This window comes from Ammospiza nelsoni, chromosome 2, assembly GCF_027579445.1.
Source record: "Ammospiza nelsoni isolate bAmmNel1 chromosome 2, bAmmNel1.pri, whole genome shotgun sequence".
Classification (NCBI taxonomy): domain Eukaryota; kingdom Metazoa; phylum Chordata; class Aves; order Passeriformes; family Passerellidae; genus Ammospiza; species Ammospiza nelsoni.
Window position 1 is genome coordinate 31,677,694 of NC_080634.1, and position 14,425 is coordinate 31,692,118.

A 14,425-nucleotide genomic window follows, 5' to 3' on the forward strand; every position below is an offset into this window, starting at 1 on the left:
CCTTTCTCTAAATACCCAAAATCCTTTAAAAGTATCTTGGATTGTCTTCTGTCATAACCTTGTACTTTTGCTCCCTATGGATGAAGAGTGCTTTAAAAGGGCAAATTAGTCAGTTATTTTAACTTCCCTTCCCTCTCTTATTATTAGTTTTTGTATATGCATTCCATTCATGCTTAATAAAAAGGAAAATAGCCTTTATGACACAAGGTGCCATGTTTTACTTTGTATTTTATATTTCCACTTGCTCGAAAGATTTCTGACTTCATTTGAACAGTAAGTGAAACCTGAATTTTGAAAACAAGCCCTTTCGTTCTCTGCTCAAGCTGCAGAGACTGAGCATAGTAAAGAGAGAAACTGGAATAGTTCCTTTTTGTGGAGTGACCATAGAAACCATTATTAATTCCCAGTCATAGCTTGGCAAATCTATTAAAGATGGGTAAATTGAAAAATGTCATTAATGTCACTAAGGGAAAAATTAAAACTTAAAAAACTATTTTTGCTGTTCCTATCTGAACAGAAAACAAAAGGCTGAATTCTTTGGGAACATTGGAGAGTGCTCCAGGTTGGCAATTAGATCATAAATAAACAAACAGCTAAGGACTTTGAAAAACAACGCATTTCATTCAGAGGACAATGAACACTCACACTCCACTTGCTGTACCTGCTGGCTTTATCTTGGCAAAACACAACAGCATGTAGCTTTTGTCAGCTCTCTTCTTATTTCTCTCATTTTGAACTAGAAAATGCCTTGCCTTTGTCCCTGATTTTGCCAACTAAGTCTACTGTACTCTTTTGGCTCTCTTTGGAAAAGCAAACATCTTCAAGCAATTCATCATTTCTCTTCACAATCTCATAATCATACTTGGCATTTAATTCCTTTCCCCTTCTCACACCATCTCATGTGAAAATCTTCTGTCACGTCCTCTTAAACTTCCTGACACTACCCAAAAGTGTCCTTGTCCCCATTCATCCTCTTACACAAGCCTTCAGACTGTCTAGCACTCATTTCTGCAGCGCGATACAGATTTTTGGTATAGCCAGGTCCCACTGCTCTGATTTCCACTGATGCAGAAGGCTGCTACATATATTTTCACAGGTACAAGGCAACCTGGTCAAATAACCTTTCTCAGAATGCGTGGACCTAGCTCTCAGAATGTGTGGACTCAGCTAAAAACCGCAATACACTTGCTTTTAAAAGTCTGCATTGATTTGTTCCAACATTTAAATCTCTGCTGCCTTTCTTTTTTCCTCTTCTTTCTAGGAATGTAAGAACTGCCTGAACGAATAAGTTCAGTAGCATTTCTCTGGCAAGAGACATTACTACATGCTTCAGTGAAATTGGCAGGGAAAAAGTGGTAGTTACAGGTAGTTACAGCTGTGCATAGAATAAGTTTTTTCACAGTCCTTTAAATGAAAACCTGACTTCTATCCTTAGACATGAGAAGAGATATTTGTTTACCCTTATAAGTACACTTGAAAATGTTAAAATACTGAATAAAAGATTAGTCTGTTTTATTTTTTGTGATAATATGGTAGGAGTTTAAGTTCTTTGCATTTTTGTGTGTCAGTTTCACACCTGTGATAAAGTATAACTTCATTAGAATTACATAATTGCCTTTCATCATGTGGTTCCTGCTATCTGGAAAAGCCTCCCAACATCTCTCTATACTTCCTGACATTTATTTAGGTATTCACCCTCAGCACTTCAAACCTGAGCTGAAAGCAATTCCCTTCTCTTGTCTCATCTCTTCACAGTTCTTCCGGTGATTAGCATATCATATTTGCATTTCACACTATTACTATCCAAACAGGTTTCATTACTGGTATCCAAACAGCTCTCATGTTTCAGGTTAAGTCTTACAGTAAAGGAGGTTTTTCACTGACAGCCCTTCTAATTCTGATTTCAGGCACATGGTCACTGAAGAGTAGGAACATCATAATCAGTCTGCACAGAAAAAACGTCATTCTGTAACCAAGGGATCCTATCATGCTCTGAAGAAGGGCCAGAAGACCGTGAGCAAACTCTTAGAGGAACAGTGTTTTGGAGACAAAGTTGAAGAGTGAATAGGTATCATGAGAAGAAGAAAAAGTACAACTGCTTCCACACAGAACATTGCCTAAGATACCTCTAAAAAAGGGGCAGGAGTATTTTTTGGACCAGCAATTTTCAAGAAGAGAGAGAACTCAGACTGATGTATGAGTAACCAAAATCTTCAGAAACTGCCAGGACTGGAGGGTCTTTTTTTGGGTCATCTTTGATTCAGTGGAGAGAAAAAATTTATGGCCCTTTATCCTGACACTGTACCTTTTTCTTTTTGCTTCTTGATTTTTTTTTGATACCCTTCATGTTTTCCTGTACCCTTTTTCTCTCAGCATGTAAAATCCTCAAAGTTCTATCTCTGCTTGTATAATAATAATAACAGAAATAATAATAATTGTTACAATAACACAACATCAACAAGCAATGATAAAGTGAAAAGCTGCTGAAGGGATCAAAAGGAGGGGGTATGGATGAGACAGGCCACGTGATGGAGAAAGCAGGGCCTTGTTAGTATGAGCTGTCAGTACAAATCGAGGGCAGCTCATCTCAAGCTCACTCCTAATGATCTCAAGGAAAAGCAAGGAAAGAAAAAACTGTGACCCAACACAAAAAGAAGCCACTCAGTACACACTGATGTTTAAGGAAGTTGTTGTCCCCTGAAACAGCTTTACTGCACAAGAGAGGCATCTTAGAGAGGAGTACCCAACATACTCAAGACACCCAGACACTGTAAGACACTGTGAGACACTTGGAAGAGGAGTGGTCAGAAAAATCAAACAGAAACAGAAGAAGAGGTTAGACTGGGTGATTCCGGGAAGGAGGAGGAAGCAGCTGCTCAATTAAGTTATCTCTGATATAGATAAAGAAGGCTGAGATGAGAAACATGAAGAAAGAGAATTCTGTAGGACGTTAATAGAACACCCACCTTTCTCCAGGAGAAGCCAAAGGAACTGCCTGGAATTACCATACAAATTACCCAGCCACATTTTACTGTAAACAAAAACTGATCACCCACTTGCAGCCAGCCTCTTAAGGGGACCAGAGATCCTAGAGGTGCTTTGCTACTTGATGTCTGTCAGGTAACACTTCAAAGGGAACAAATAGATCAACCCTCTGGCATTATTAACAGCAGGAAATTAGTTGGGGGTATATATATATTCCCTTTCTTTCCATATAATAGAAACAGAAATGAAAAGATGTGATTTAACTAAGCCCATGATGCTACATCTGGTTTCACAGCACTTCTCTGGAGCTTTGCCAAAACCTTGTTTTGCAGGGGTTTCCACACTACACTCTGGAATCTCATACGGGATTTGTTTCAGTTTAACATTTACACAACTCTAAATGTTTGCAGACATTTTCTGTCACTCAGTTCAAAATGTTCCCCCTCCTTCTCCTCTTCATCATATTACTCCTTATTATATCCTCTTAAACAAGCTGTGTATAATTCCTCTCCATATTAGCTTATACATGCTTGTGAAGAACAACATATGCCCAGTCTCTTAATGCTGACATTTAGCAGAACTCTATGCCTGGATGTATGTGTCTCTCTCCAGCTCCAGTCCTTGTAAATTATATTTACAGGAAACAGAACTCCTCTGACTGCCCACACAACCCATTAGTATGTTAGTTTAGTCATCTCCACCATTTAGGATCACGACATTTTTGAATATAACTGCACAACACATTTTAATATTTCTATCATGTAAAGAGAAAAAAAAATTGTTTCTTATTAAGAGGAAAATAGGATGATGAAATGGAGAAGCGTAGGGGATAGAGAAAATTAATAGCTTCTCTGGAAAAATGGCGCTCACAAAATCCTCATCAAGCCCTGGTAGCATCCCCTCTCTTGCACAATGAAACAATGTGCTTCGTCTGACCCACAGTGCTACATCTCCCATTGGAATCTTCTCCAGGGCAGCTTCTTCCCCAAAAATCACACCAGCTGCTAAACTGGAGTTTTTCTGCCAAGAAGCAAGAGTGGAAAGCCCATTTACGTAAGACAGGAATGAGAAAGGCAAAAGTGAAACTATGCAACTAGCAGGGCAGGATAAAAAAAGGCACATGACACAAGTAAAAAGACAAAACTCCATGATTCAAAAGATAAAAGCAAATCAAATGAGACAGAGAGAAGTAGAAGCTTCGGGACTCGGATGCAGGGGTCTCCTCACCTGACTGGCTGGTGCTGACATTGATGGTGGCAAAGTGGGGTGCTTCTGAGCTGAGCTCAGTGACGAGGTTGACGGCCTGGATCTCGAAGGTGTAGTGCACACGGGCCAGGAGGTTGGAGACCTGCACGCGGCTCTCGGTCAGCCCCACCTGGCGCGGCTCGAAGTGCACGCTGTCCCCGCAGCGCACGCACGGCCCCGCCGAGCCCGCCGGGCACACCTTGCAGATCACGTTGAAGAAAACGTCCTTGCGGCCGCCCAGGTCCTTGGGGAGGCGCCAGGTCAGCAGCACGTTGGAGCCCACGATTTCGTAGCTGAGGTCACGAGGAGCAGAGGGGATGCCTAGAAGGCAGAATGAAGGATCAAAATCCCAGGAAAGAATGGGAGAGAAGTGAGGGAAAGGAAGGCAGGAGGCAAAGCAAAGAGAAAAGAATAGAAGAACAAGTTGCTTCTTCTTCTCATTCTTACTCTTCATCAGTTCTTTCTTAGAGCAAGGCTAAGAAAAACATACTCTTTGCTACATCAAGCACACATATTAACAAAGGAACAACTGTATTAGCACATTTTAGACAAACCAAATTACAAAGAAGAGTCTTTGTTTCAAGGGTGTGACATTTTAATTTCCCGAAAAGAACAGTCATTGTTTAGGGAAGTGCCAATCCCTTGAAATTTTAAACTTCACACAAGCTTAGTATAGATTTATCTCTACTGAGACCTGTAATTCTCTCCTTTGGCACCTAATTATCTCTGAACTTTCTCAGACTTTAGTTAACCTGTTGCATTTGCTCCAGGAACTGGACACCAGTTTTGCCTGCAATTACTCCTGGTGCCAGCCAGATTCCTCAATGCCATCAGAGGTAAACTCTGACAGCTCAAAGAGTGCCCATCCTGTGCATCCAACACTTCCCTTCCCTCGATGGCACAGAGACAGTGAGGAGAAGGAGGAAAATGCAGAGGGTGAGAAGAAGGCATGGAGATGAGAATGGGACAAGACACTGCAGCTAAGAAGTGAAAAGTTCAGAAAGGTAGAAGTAGGCAGCAGAATTGCACTGCTAAACCTGAGCACAGACACAAAGCAAGATGGGAAGGGGAGGGACAGAGAGGCTCAGCTCAGTAACAGGGAGGGGTAAGGGAAACATTATTTACAGAACATTTTTCTCTGAAGGCTGTAATGAAACCCAAGAATCATCATTCTCACACCATCACTCTGTAGTCAGGTGCAGGAGCAAAGGGAAGTTTTGGGTTATCTCAAAGGTCTTGAGAAGAGTGGAATTGCAACCCCTTCCCCCAAATAATTTGGGCACATTTCTCTCTCATTAACTTCCTTTCTTGCTTTCAAACACTTCATCCAAACACTTACCAGTGCAGGGAGCATCAGAATTGTCCGAAGCAGATCGGTAGTACCGGTTCTGACACACACATTCCCGGGAACCCGGCAGTGGAGCGTGGCTGTGGGCAGGGCACAGATGGCAGGGGTCATCTCCCACAGATACTTTAAAGAAACCAGGGGCACAAGCTAAGAGGAGGAAAATAAGAGAGGCAAAAGCAGGAAAATCATTAATTCAGGTTTCAGAAACACTGTAATCTAATTTACATTTAACTTCTGCTGCTGGGAGAAGTTCTTGCATAGAGCTGCTGCTGGTTTTGGTTCTTTATGGAGCATATTTTGTCCAAGTTGCCATTTCAAAACAGTTTATTTTATTCTGTATGTAATTGCTTAAATTGATTCACTGGCAGATGAAAGAGAACCAGTCCTGAGACAGCTTTGGCCACCTCAAATAATTGTCTTCTCACTATTCACTCAAAGCGCTTTTAAATTGGAGAAGTCAAGGAGCCTAGCCAAGCGATTTGTCTTGAAATATCAAACAGTTACCCACATCTCCTTCCCCACACCCAACACAGCCACAAAATTGGATTTTTTATGCTGCCTACAACAGTTTCACTGCTTAAAGTAATATACACTACCATTGCTGATTAAAACTAAGAGCAGACACTAAGACTGGCAGTCCTATTTTTTTTCCTGTAGGTCTGAAAACTTCCCAGTAATGGATAAAAGTATGTTAATTAGTCAAATTTAATCTGCAAATGCATAGGAACATGTATATGCAACAAGTTGAAACAAGGATGGAAATCCATCCTACAGGGAAAGAAAATGAAAAATGAAAAAATAATTTATTAACAATATGGCAGTATGGCACATTTTAGGTTTGGCAAAGATGCCTAATAGGAGGTGCTTGGACCTTATATAGAAGTGCTAGGATACAGCTTTTACTGCTGTTATGTATGTTTTCTAAAGCTGATTTTCTATATAAATAGATACAGCTCTTTTAGATTTTATGGACTAACAAGCTCAGGTGAAAGTCCATTTGCAGCTGACATTTGGTTTGTTAATTTCACAATAAAGAGCATTTACAAGGAATGGGAAACTTTCAGATAGACCCCAGATAAAAGCAGAACTATTCTAACAAGCAGAATATTCCAATGGATTGAGGATAGCAAAAATTACCTAAAAAAGGCAAAGCAAGTAAGAGAAGAATATTGTACAGAGCTGTTATATGAAATCAGAATCATATGTGTTCAGTCCCCCTTGAGGCTACAGGCACAGTCCAGAAATAACAGCCAAAAACATCTGTGGAGTCCCATCAGGTTTATGCCTCTTGTATTACTTCATCCTCTCTATCACAACTCTTCTAGGATGCACAGAGCAACCTCCACATGTACACAGATAAGAGTGATCAGTCCTGGAACAGGCCAGACCACAAAGAGGACTTCAATAACTCTGAATGATAGCTGTTAGATAGGGGAACACTGTTTCTTTCCAGCACTCAAAAAAATGACAACACTCAGCGTGTGATACATTGCCATTTGGAAAGGAAAGGGGAAGAAGAGACTGTAATTTTTCATGTGATAGATGATGATTAAGAAAAGTGCAACTGTCTTTGTCTTCAGGCCTTTATCCAGCAGAAAATCAAATTATTCCCATACGGAGCGATACATCCGTATGTATGGACAAGAAAGAGTATGTAAGATTTTATCCACTTCATAAACTATACACCTTCCACTCAATTTTAGGCTCTCTTAACAGACACAGATGTAGAATATAATATTCACACTTGTTGGCAAATGCATTTGTACTGAAACTACAAGTAGTATGGATGGGAAATTCTCATCCAACACACTGCAAAGTCATTCAACTAAAATTTCAGGGATCTTTCTTTATTTCAAGTTTGAGAATGCTGAAATTAATGTGAATGGCTTTAGTTTCTTAAAAAGTAATTTTATCTCATCTGTTTTTTCTTGCATCAAACTCCTTCTTGAGCTTTTGCTGAAGCTTAGAACTAACGATACATTCATTCCACTTGTCAAGGCAGACCCTCTAGAATGGTTATTTTCTTTCATTCAGTATTACAGCCTGATATCAAGTAGGACACCTGGCTGCTAGTCAAAATAATGAAAATGAACAGGTAATGGTAATGTCTGCCATGTATGTGATGCTAAAGGGAAATCTGTAGAGGGTACAGACTTCACCACAGAAGTACAAAGCCATATTTACCCTACAAGGACAGTGCAAAAAGATTTCAGGTAAATTCACCTTTAGCCCAATTGCAAATCATATGGAAAGCTAGCAAAGCTGTGAATGAGGAATTTGTCTGGTGTTTAATAAATAAAATTAATCTAAAAATAAACATGTTGTGTTAAAATAGATAAACATCTATTTTTACAGAGTTCTTTTAACATCTACTGGCAACTTGCTGTTGAGCCTGGGGATGGAGGGGTGAGGTCTCCAGAGATGGCTAATTCACTCTTGATGAATTAGCCAAAGGCAGTAAGCACAAGTGCAGCGCTGCAGGTTTTATGCAATGGAACAAAATGGTTTCTTTACCACCTCAGTAAAGAAAAGCGGTCTGTGTAAGTTACCTCTATTGGCTTAAAAGCACCTCTCTTGCTTAAAAGGCCATGCAAGATTTCATCCATGTTATGGGCAGTCACTCCAAGTGACCATAAACATTCAAAAGCTGCTTGTAAAAACCAACCAACCAACCAACCAACCAACCAACCAACCAACCAACCAACCAACCAACCCACCCACAGAGCAAGAACACAAGCCTCTGGACAGGGACATGATGCCAGCTAATGGCTAACAATATTATCTGCTTGTATCACTGATGCAGTACACCGCTATAGGGACAACACTGGAACAGCTATGTGTAACAAACACTAGTGATCAAATACTTACACCTGTTCTTAACTGCCTCACAAAATCTAATTTTACTGTCCATGCACTGTGCTTGGCATTATATGTCTGAACCATATGCAAAAGTAGGTTATTGCTGTCTCCCCAAGCACTGCCCAGGGTCCAATGCCTTTTGTCTTGTGACACTGAGCTGATTCCTTGCTACCTAAGAGATCTCTTACTCACTGAGGCTGCATCTATTTTTGAGTGCAATCCCAGAACTGTGAGAGTCACTCAATGAAGAATTGTTTATTTAGGTTCAAGAGTAATGACAGCATGAGAACAGGTGACTTTACAGTAAATTACAGGTTTAAACAAGAATATTTCCACCAACTAAAGTAGCACGCTTCTGAGAAAAACTTCAAATACAAGCAGAAGACAAAAAAACACCAACAAAAAAACCCCCCCAAAAACAAAACAAAACAAAACACAAAAGCAAAAAGCCTAACCACATTTAAGAAGGAACCAGGCCTGTTTATGAAATGATTTTGATACAGTTGCCATTTACATCTCTTCCTTCCAACATCTCCAGGCCAAATATTCCCTTGTCCTTTATTTACTTTAGCACAGTAAAGCAGCCACATAGGCTCATTAATAAGTACTCCACTAGAGCTGAGTGAACTGAAGAAACAAAACTTCACTGCAGCTGTTCCAGTAATAAACCAATAAACAAATTTCAGTAATATGCTCACATGTCCTCTGTGCTACACCAGAGCAGACTGATGTCTTGGCTACACCAGACGGCATTCGATGTTTACCCGTGAAAAACTGGATGGATCCCAGAGCTGACAGCAGGAATTAGCCTCCCATTCATTGGATCTTCAAGGGGGACTACAACCAGCCTACTGTACTGGAGGAGGAACACAGCAGGGCATAAGGGCTCCAGAAGTTACTGGAAAGGATTGGGAACTACTTCCTGACCCAAGCAATGGAGGCAATGAGGGGATGTGTCTCCCTGGACCTGATGCTCACAAACAAGGAAGGGCTCACTGGTGTTGGGAGGGTTGAAGGCTGCCTTAGCTACAGCGACCGTGGTGGAGTTAAAGATCCAGAGTGCAGTGACCAGAGCAAAGAGCAAGCTCACAACACTGAACTCCAGGACAAGCAGATATGACCACTTGGGTGATCTGGAGGAGTCCTGTGGGATAACACCCTGGAGTGAAGAGTGACTCAAAGAAACTAGTTCATGTGCAAGGATTACCTCTTCCAGGTGCAAAAGCACTCCATCCCAACAAGCACAAATACAGGCAAAAAATGCCAACAGGCCTGCATGTTTGAACAGAGCTCCTAGAACAGAAAGGAAGTATATGGAGGCAGAAGCACGGACAGGTAGCCTGAGAGGAACATAGAGGCACTGTCCAAACACGTAGACACATGGCTAGGAAAGCCAAAGTCTACCTGGAATCACATCTGGCACGGGATGTCAAAAGTGAAAAGAGTTTCTCTAAGAAGAGAAGTGGCTCAAGGAAGACTAGAGAAAATGTGGGTAACACAGGACAAATTCTTCACATCAGTCTTAACTAGCAAGACCAGCCTTTAGGAACTCTAGGTCCTGGACACTTCAGGGAATTCTGCAGCAAGGATGATGACCTTTAGCTTCTACTCAGCTTTGGTGAGGGTACACTTGGAGACTCACGCTAAACTGTGTTGAGTTTTAGGCTCAACACTAAACCATGCTGAGTTTTGGGCTCCCCAGTACACTAGAGACGTTAACGAGAATCCAGCAGAGGGTCATAAAGATGATGAAGGGGATGGAGTATTTCCCACAGGAGAAGAGGCTGATAGACATGAGACTGCTCAGCCTGGGGAGGAGAAGGCTTCCAGCAATCTCATGAATGAACACAAACAGTTGAAGGGAGGAAGTGAAGAAGACAGCTCTTTTCAGTGTTTCTCAGTGACAGGCCCAGAGGTGAAGAGCACAAACTACAACACAGCAGGTTCCCTCTGAACACAACGAAGCAGTTTTTTACCATGAGGGTGACCAAGCACTGAAGCAGGTTACCTAGAGGGGTTTTAGAGTCTCCTTCCTTAGAGAAATTAAAAAATAGTCTGGACCTACTTGCTAGAGATGACCCTGCTTGTGCAGGAAGGGGCTTAAGGTGTACTCCAGAGATCTCTTCCAAGTTCAGCTATTCTTTGTTTTCCCTTAAACATAAGCCAATAAAAATGTATGGATAGAGCCCTGTGGTCTTGGTTGCCTCACTGCCAGATCATTCATCACATACATGATTGCGGGTGGGTGGACAAGGAACAATGAATGGAAAGTTCTTGACACTAGACTACATCTCATTTCAGATGTTCAGAAGTGAAATGAGAATAGGATTGTCAGGTTCCCTCTGAGGGAAGGGCCTAAAAAAAGACTTTAAACAAGACAGAAAAGTGTGAAGAAAAGGAATAAGGGAGGGATTTGCTTGCCCAGTTCCACTCACATTACAGAAATTGCACCTGAAGAACTATGGAGTGGAATACTGAGCAACTTAGGAGGGAAGATCTCTCCACAGTGATTATTTTTTATTGTCTAGTGAAAAAAATAATTACTACATAAACCTATAATCTCACGTTGTTATTTCCAGGAGGGATGGCAGATATAGAGAAACAATCATGCTTTGAAACTCTCATTCTGCCCCTGGGTATTTCTATTTCCAGAAGAAAAACAGCAAAATGAAATCACATAGCATACTGCAAGCAAAGCAGATTTACAGTGATTAAAAATGATTCACATCTCTCTCACTTTCTTAATAAAATATAGTTGGAAAAATAATACTATGGCCTAAGTTTTCTGTTGCTTATATTTTACATCTGTAATTTTGGCCAAAATGGCCGAACTGAATAAAGTAGACACTAACTGGCCTCAAGCTACAAGAAGCTAAAGAATGGCTTCCAAAGGCAGGCACTGCAGCTATCACAAACTTTCTACTTCCAGCTGAACCCTGCCTCTGCATCCAGTCAGAGAGCTGCTTACATTCACAGGAACCATTATCCCTTTCCAGAATTGTCTAAGATAGGCTGCCCATAGCACTCAGGACTTTAGCCCACAGATAGCAATAATAATTGTTCCCAGGACATGGAGCTTTTCCTGGCATTGCCTCAGTCCAGTCACTATAAATAGTATATCGAAAGTCAAGTCAGGAGGAAAGAGAAAAAAATTCCCTGGCAATCTAAATAGGCAAAAGCCACTTCCTCTTATTCAAGCACTTACAGTGAGCCTAGGGCTGTCTTCGTACACACAGACAGAATCCATCTCTCATTTGTTTCTGAATGATCTTGCCTTGCATTCCCCTCTTACAGCAGATCATGGCATCAGGTCCACTTGCCGTGATCCTACAGCCTCTGCAGATGACTGTGCTCACTGGAGACAGTCGTAACAAATGATCAGACTGCAGCAGGATTTCCTTTAGTGAACAATACCACCTCAGGACCATTGCAGAGAAAGTCTGAACAAGAGGGGCTTCTCTTGAAACACCTCCACGGTGTTCCTGCAGAACAACTTCACACAAAACAGGAACACCAGCTAAGCCACAGTCCTTGTCACTGAGGATAGTGCAACTTACCATCCCCCAGCACCAGGACTTTCCAAGAAAACGCAGATCTAGCTCTGATTGATACACAATATCGGATGCAGGGACAGAGGGTTGCAGAGCTAGCACCTCAGGGGGCAGAGCAAGCTGCCACTTCCCATCAAGACAAGCCTACTATGAAAGTAGAAGGCAGAGTTTGGAGTGCGCAAGCGCTTTTCCCTCAGCTTGTCTCAGTCATTTTTCATATCTTGGCGCAGCGTCAGAATGCCACAACAGTTCAGCTGGGCACAGCTCATCTCAGACACTGACCCAGTTTTCCTCAGCTCCCCCTACAACACTTGCCCCTGTGTTGCCTGTGTTTGCCTGACTGCTCACTGGAGACAAGTTCCACCCGGGAGGCCAGAGGAACAGCTTCTGGTGACTTCTAACAATAACAAATAGCAAAACCAGCAGAGAAAAGTGCTGGGATCATGGAGGGGCAGTAGGGAGAGGTGTAAAGAAAATGAAAATGAAGATGAAGAGAGGACAGACCAAGAACCAAAGAGGTAGAGAAAGAGGCATTTAAAAGCTCATTTGGACAGTAAGGCCAGAGAGGAAATATTTAGAGAACTAAGCAAAATGCAGCAAGAGGAGAAGGACCAAAGAAAGGCAGCTTGGAACTTCACCAGAGCTTTAGGTACATGCAGCAGTGACTTTAGGGAATGTGATGCAGGTGACACTGACTTTTTGTATGCAGATATGACTTGGAGCTGAACTGAGACATAAGAAGACATTTAGAAGAGCATAAAATTGCTCTCTTCTTGACTGAGGCAAGTGACCTGTATCTTGTATAGGAGTTCTGCTCCCAGGTGAACTGTGGGGCAGCAAGAATAAATACTAGATGTGAGAGTATTGAAAATGAACAGTGTCAAAGCTGGAACTGGAGTCAACCTGAGAAGGATGAGTGGACACAGATGATTTTGAGACCTAGGGAAAACTGGATGTAGAGAGCTACAGAGGGCCTCAAATGAGAATGACTCTAGGTAAAGGGATGGAGATTGGCACTTAAAGGGCACGATGGTGGAAAGGAGTTAGCAACCAATAACATTGTAGAATCATGATGCAGACATTTAGACAATACATTTCTCAAAATGCTAGAAATATAGCATAATTAGCATGCAGAATGCACACTAGGAAATAAAAACTGTAGTGTCTTTTAGACAAAACACTTCTTCCCCCCTCCCCTTCCCATAAATATACCTATGGCTTGCTTATGGTGGTTGTAAATTCCTACTGGGCCAGGCTATTCCACAGCGACTGCTACTGTGCATCTTGTTATGAATAAGGTGGGATCAGCCTGCAATAGAAGCCAGGCACAGTGATGCAACAGGGCCCTGGGTTGATCTGGAGTCTCACACTTACTACAACTGTTTGGGTGGGGAAGAGAGACTGGAAAATGAAAGAAACATAAGGAGAGAAAAGTGTGTCTTTTGAGTCTTGAAGAAGAGCATCAAATCAACTGAGATAAAATAAATGAAGAACTCTTTCCTGCTTAACTGTTGATAGGAGATCAGTTGAGTAAGGGATTTTTTAGGTAAAAGAGGTGGAGCTGAAGCAATTACTGCCTAATTATATGTGGGAGAACTGCCAGGGAATGGGTTGTGTGAGGAAAAAAAAAGGCAAAAACACGAGAGGAAAGATTTGGGCAGGGTAGGACAGAATATGAGTAGACAGCAAGCACTTGATACAGGAAAAGAAGCAAACTACTTGAAAGCACCAAAATGTATGTGCAAGTAGCAGAAGGAGGCTGAAGGAGCTGATGAAGGGAGCAGTATGGAAGAAAAAAAAATTGAAAAGGGTAGTCTAGATCAAGGCACCAAACATTGTTGTCAGCTGTGAGTTTACCTTGAAATTAAAGCTCTTACCCAGGAGAGGCTAAGACACTGGGTTTGAAGCAGAGCAGGCTGTGGGGTGGGAGCTTACGGCTGTCATCAGCCACGTAATGGGAGGATATGATGAAGGTGTAGGCACAAGGTGGCAGAACATGAGATAACAGACAGAAGCTGTAATAACCTCTTACTACATCTTACTAAAACCTTCTTCTGCATAGGAAAAAGGAATTTCACCATGGGTGTTGTAAAATATTGGAACAGTTGCCCAGGGACATTGTGTAATCTTCATCTTCAGTAATACCTAAAACTAGAGTAGAACAGGCCTTGAGTGACCTAACCCAATTTGGTCCTGCTTTGAGCATGGGGTTGGAGCAGATGACTTTCACAAGTCCCTGCAACGTAAATTATCCTGTGCTTTTAAAGGAAGGATCCTTTAAGTGATTAAAATTTAAGAAGACCTTATTGTGCTCTTTTTTTCCTTTGCTACCAGTATGTGCATATTTTTAGCAGACTATCTAATATTTTATTTTAACATAAATCTTAACATTCTTTTAGCCTCACACACTGAAAAAGGTTTATCCAAGATGATGAGA

The 14,425-nt window shown here is 41.6% G+C and overlaps 1 protein-coding gene across 3 annotated transcripts in view; it reads right to left on the reverse strand.

The window, feature by feature from the left end:
* Positions 1–14,425, reverse strand: part of EPHB6 (EPH receptor B6) — a 66,680-nt gene that overhangs the window by 15,911 nt on the left and 36,344 nt on the right. For all 3 annotated transcript variants that reach the window (XM_059493987.1, XM_059493985.1, XM_059493986.1), the window contains exons 5-6: positions 5,570–5,725; positions 4,213–4,551 (exon numbers count right to left, since the gene is read on the reverse strand). In XM_059493987.1, coding sequence (XP_059349970.1) covers positions 4,213–4,551; positions 5,570–5,725 — 495 coding nt within the window. The remainder of the gene's footprint in view (positions 1–4,212; positions 4,552–5,569; positions 5,726–14,425) is intronic.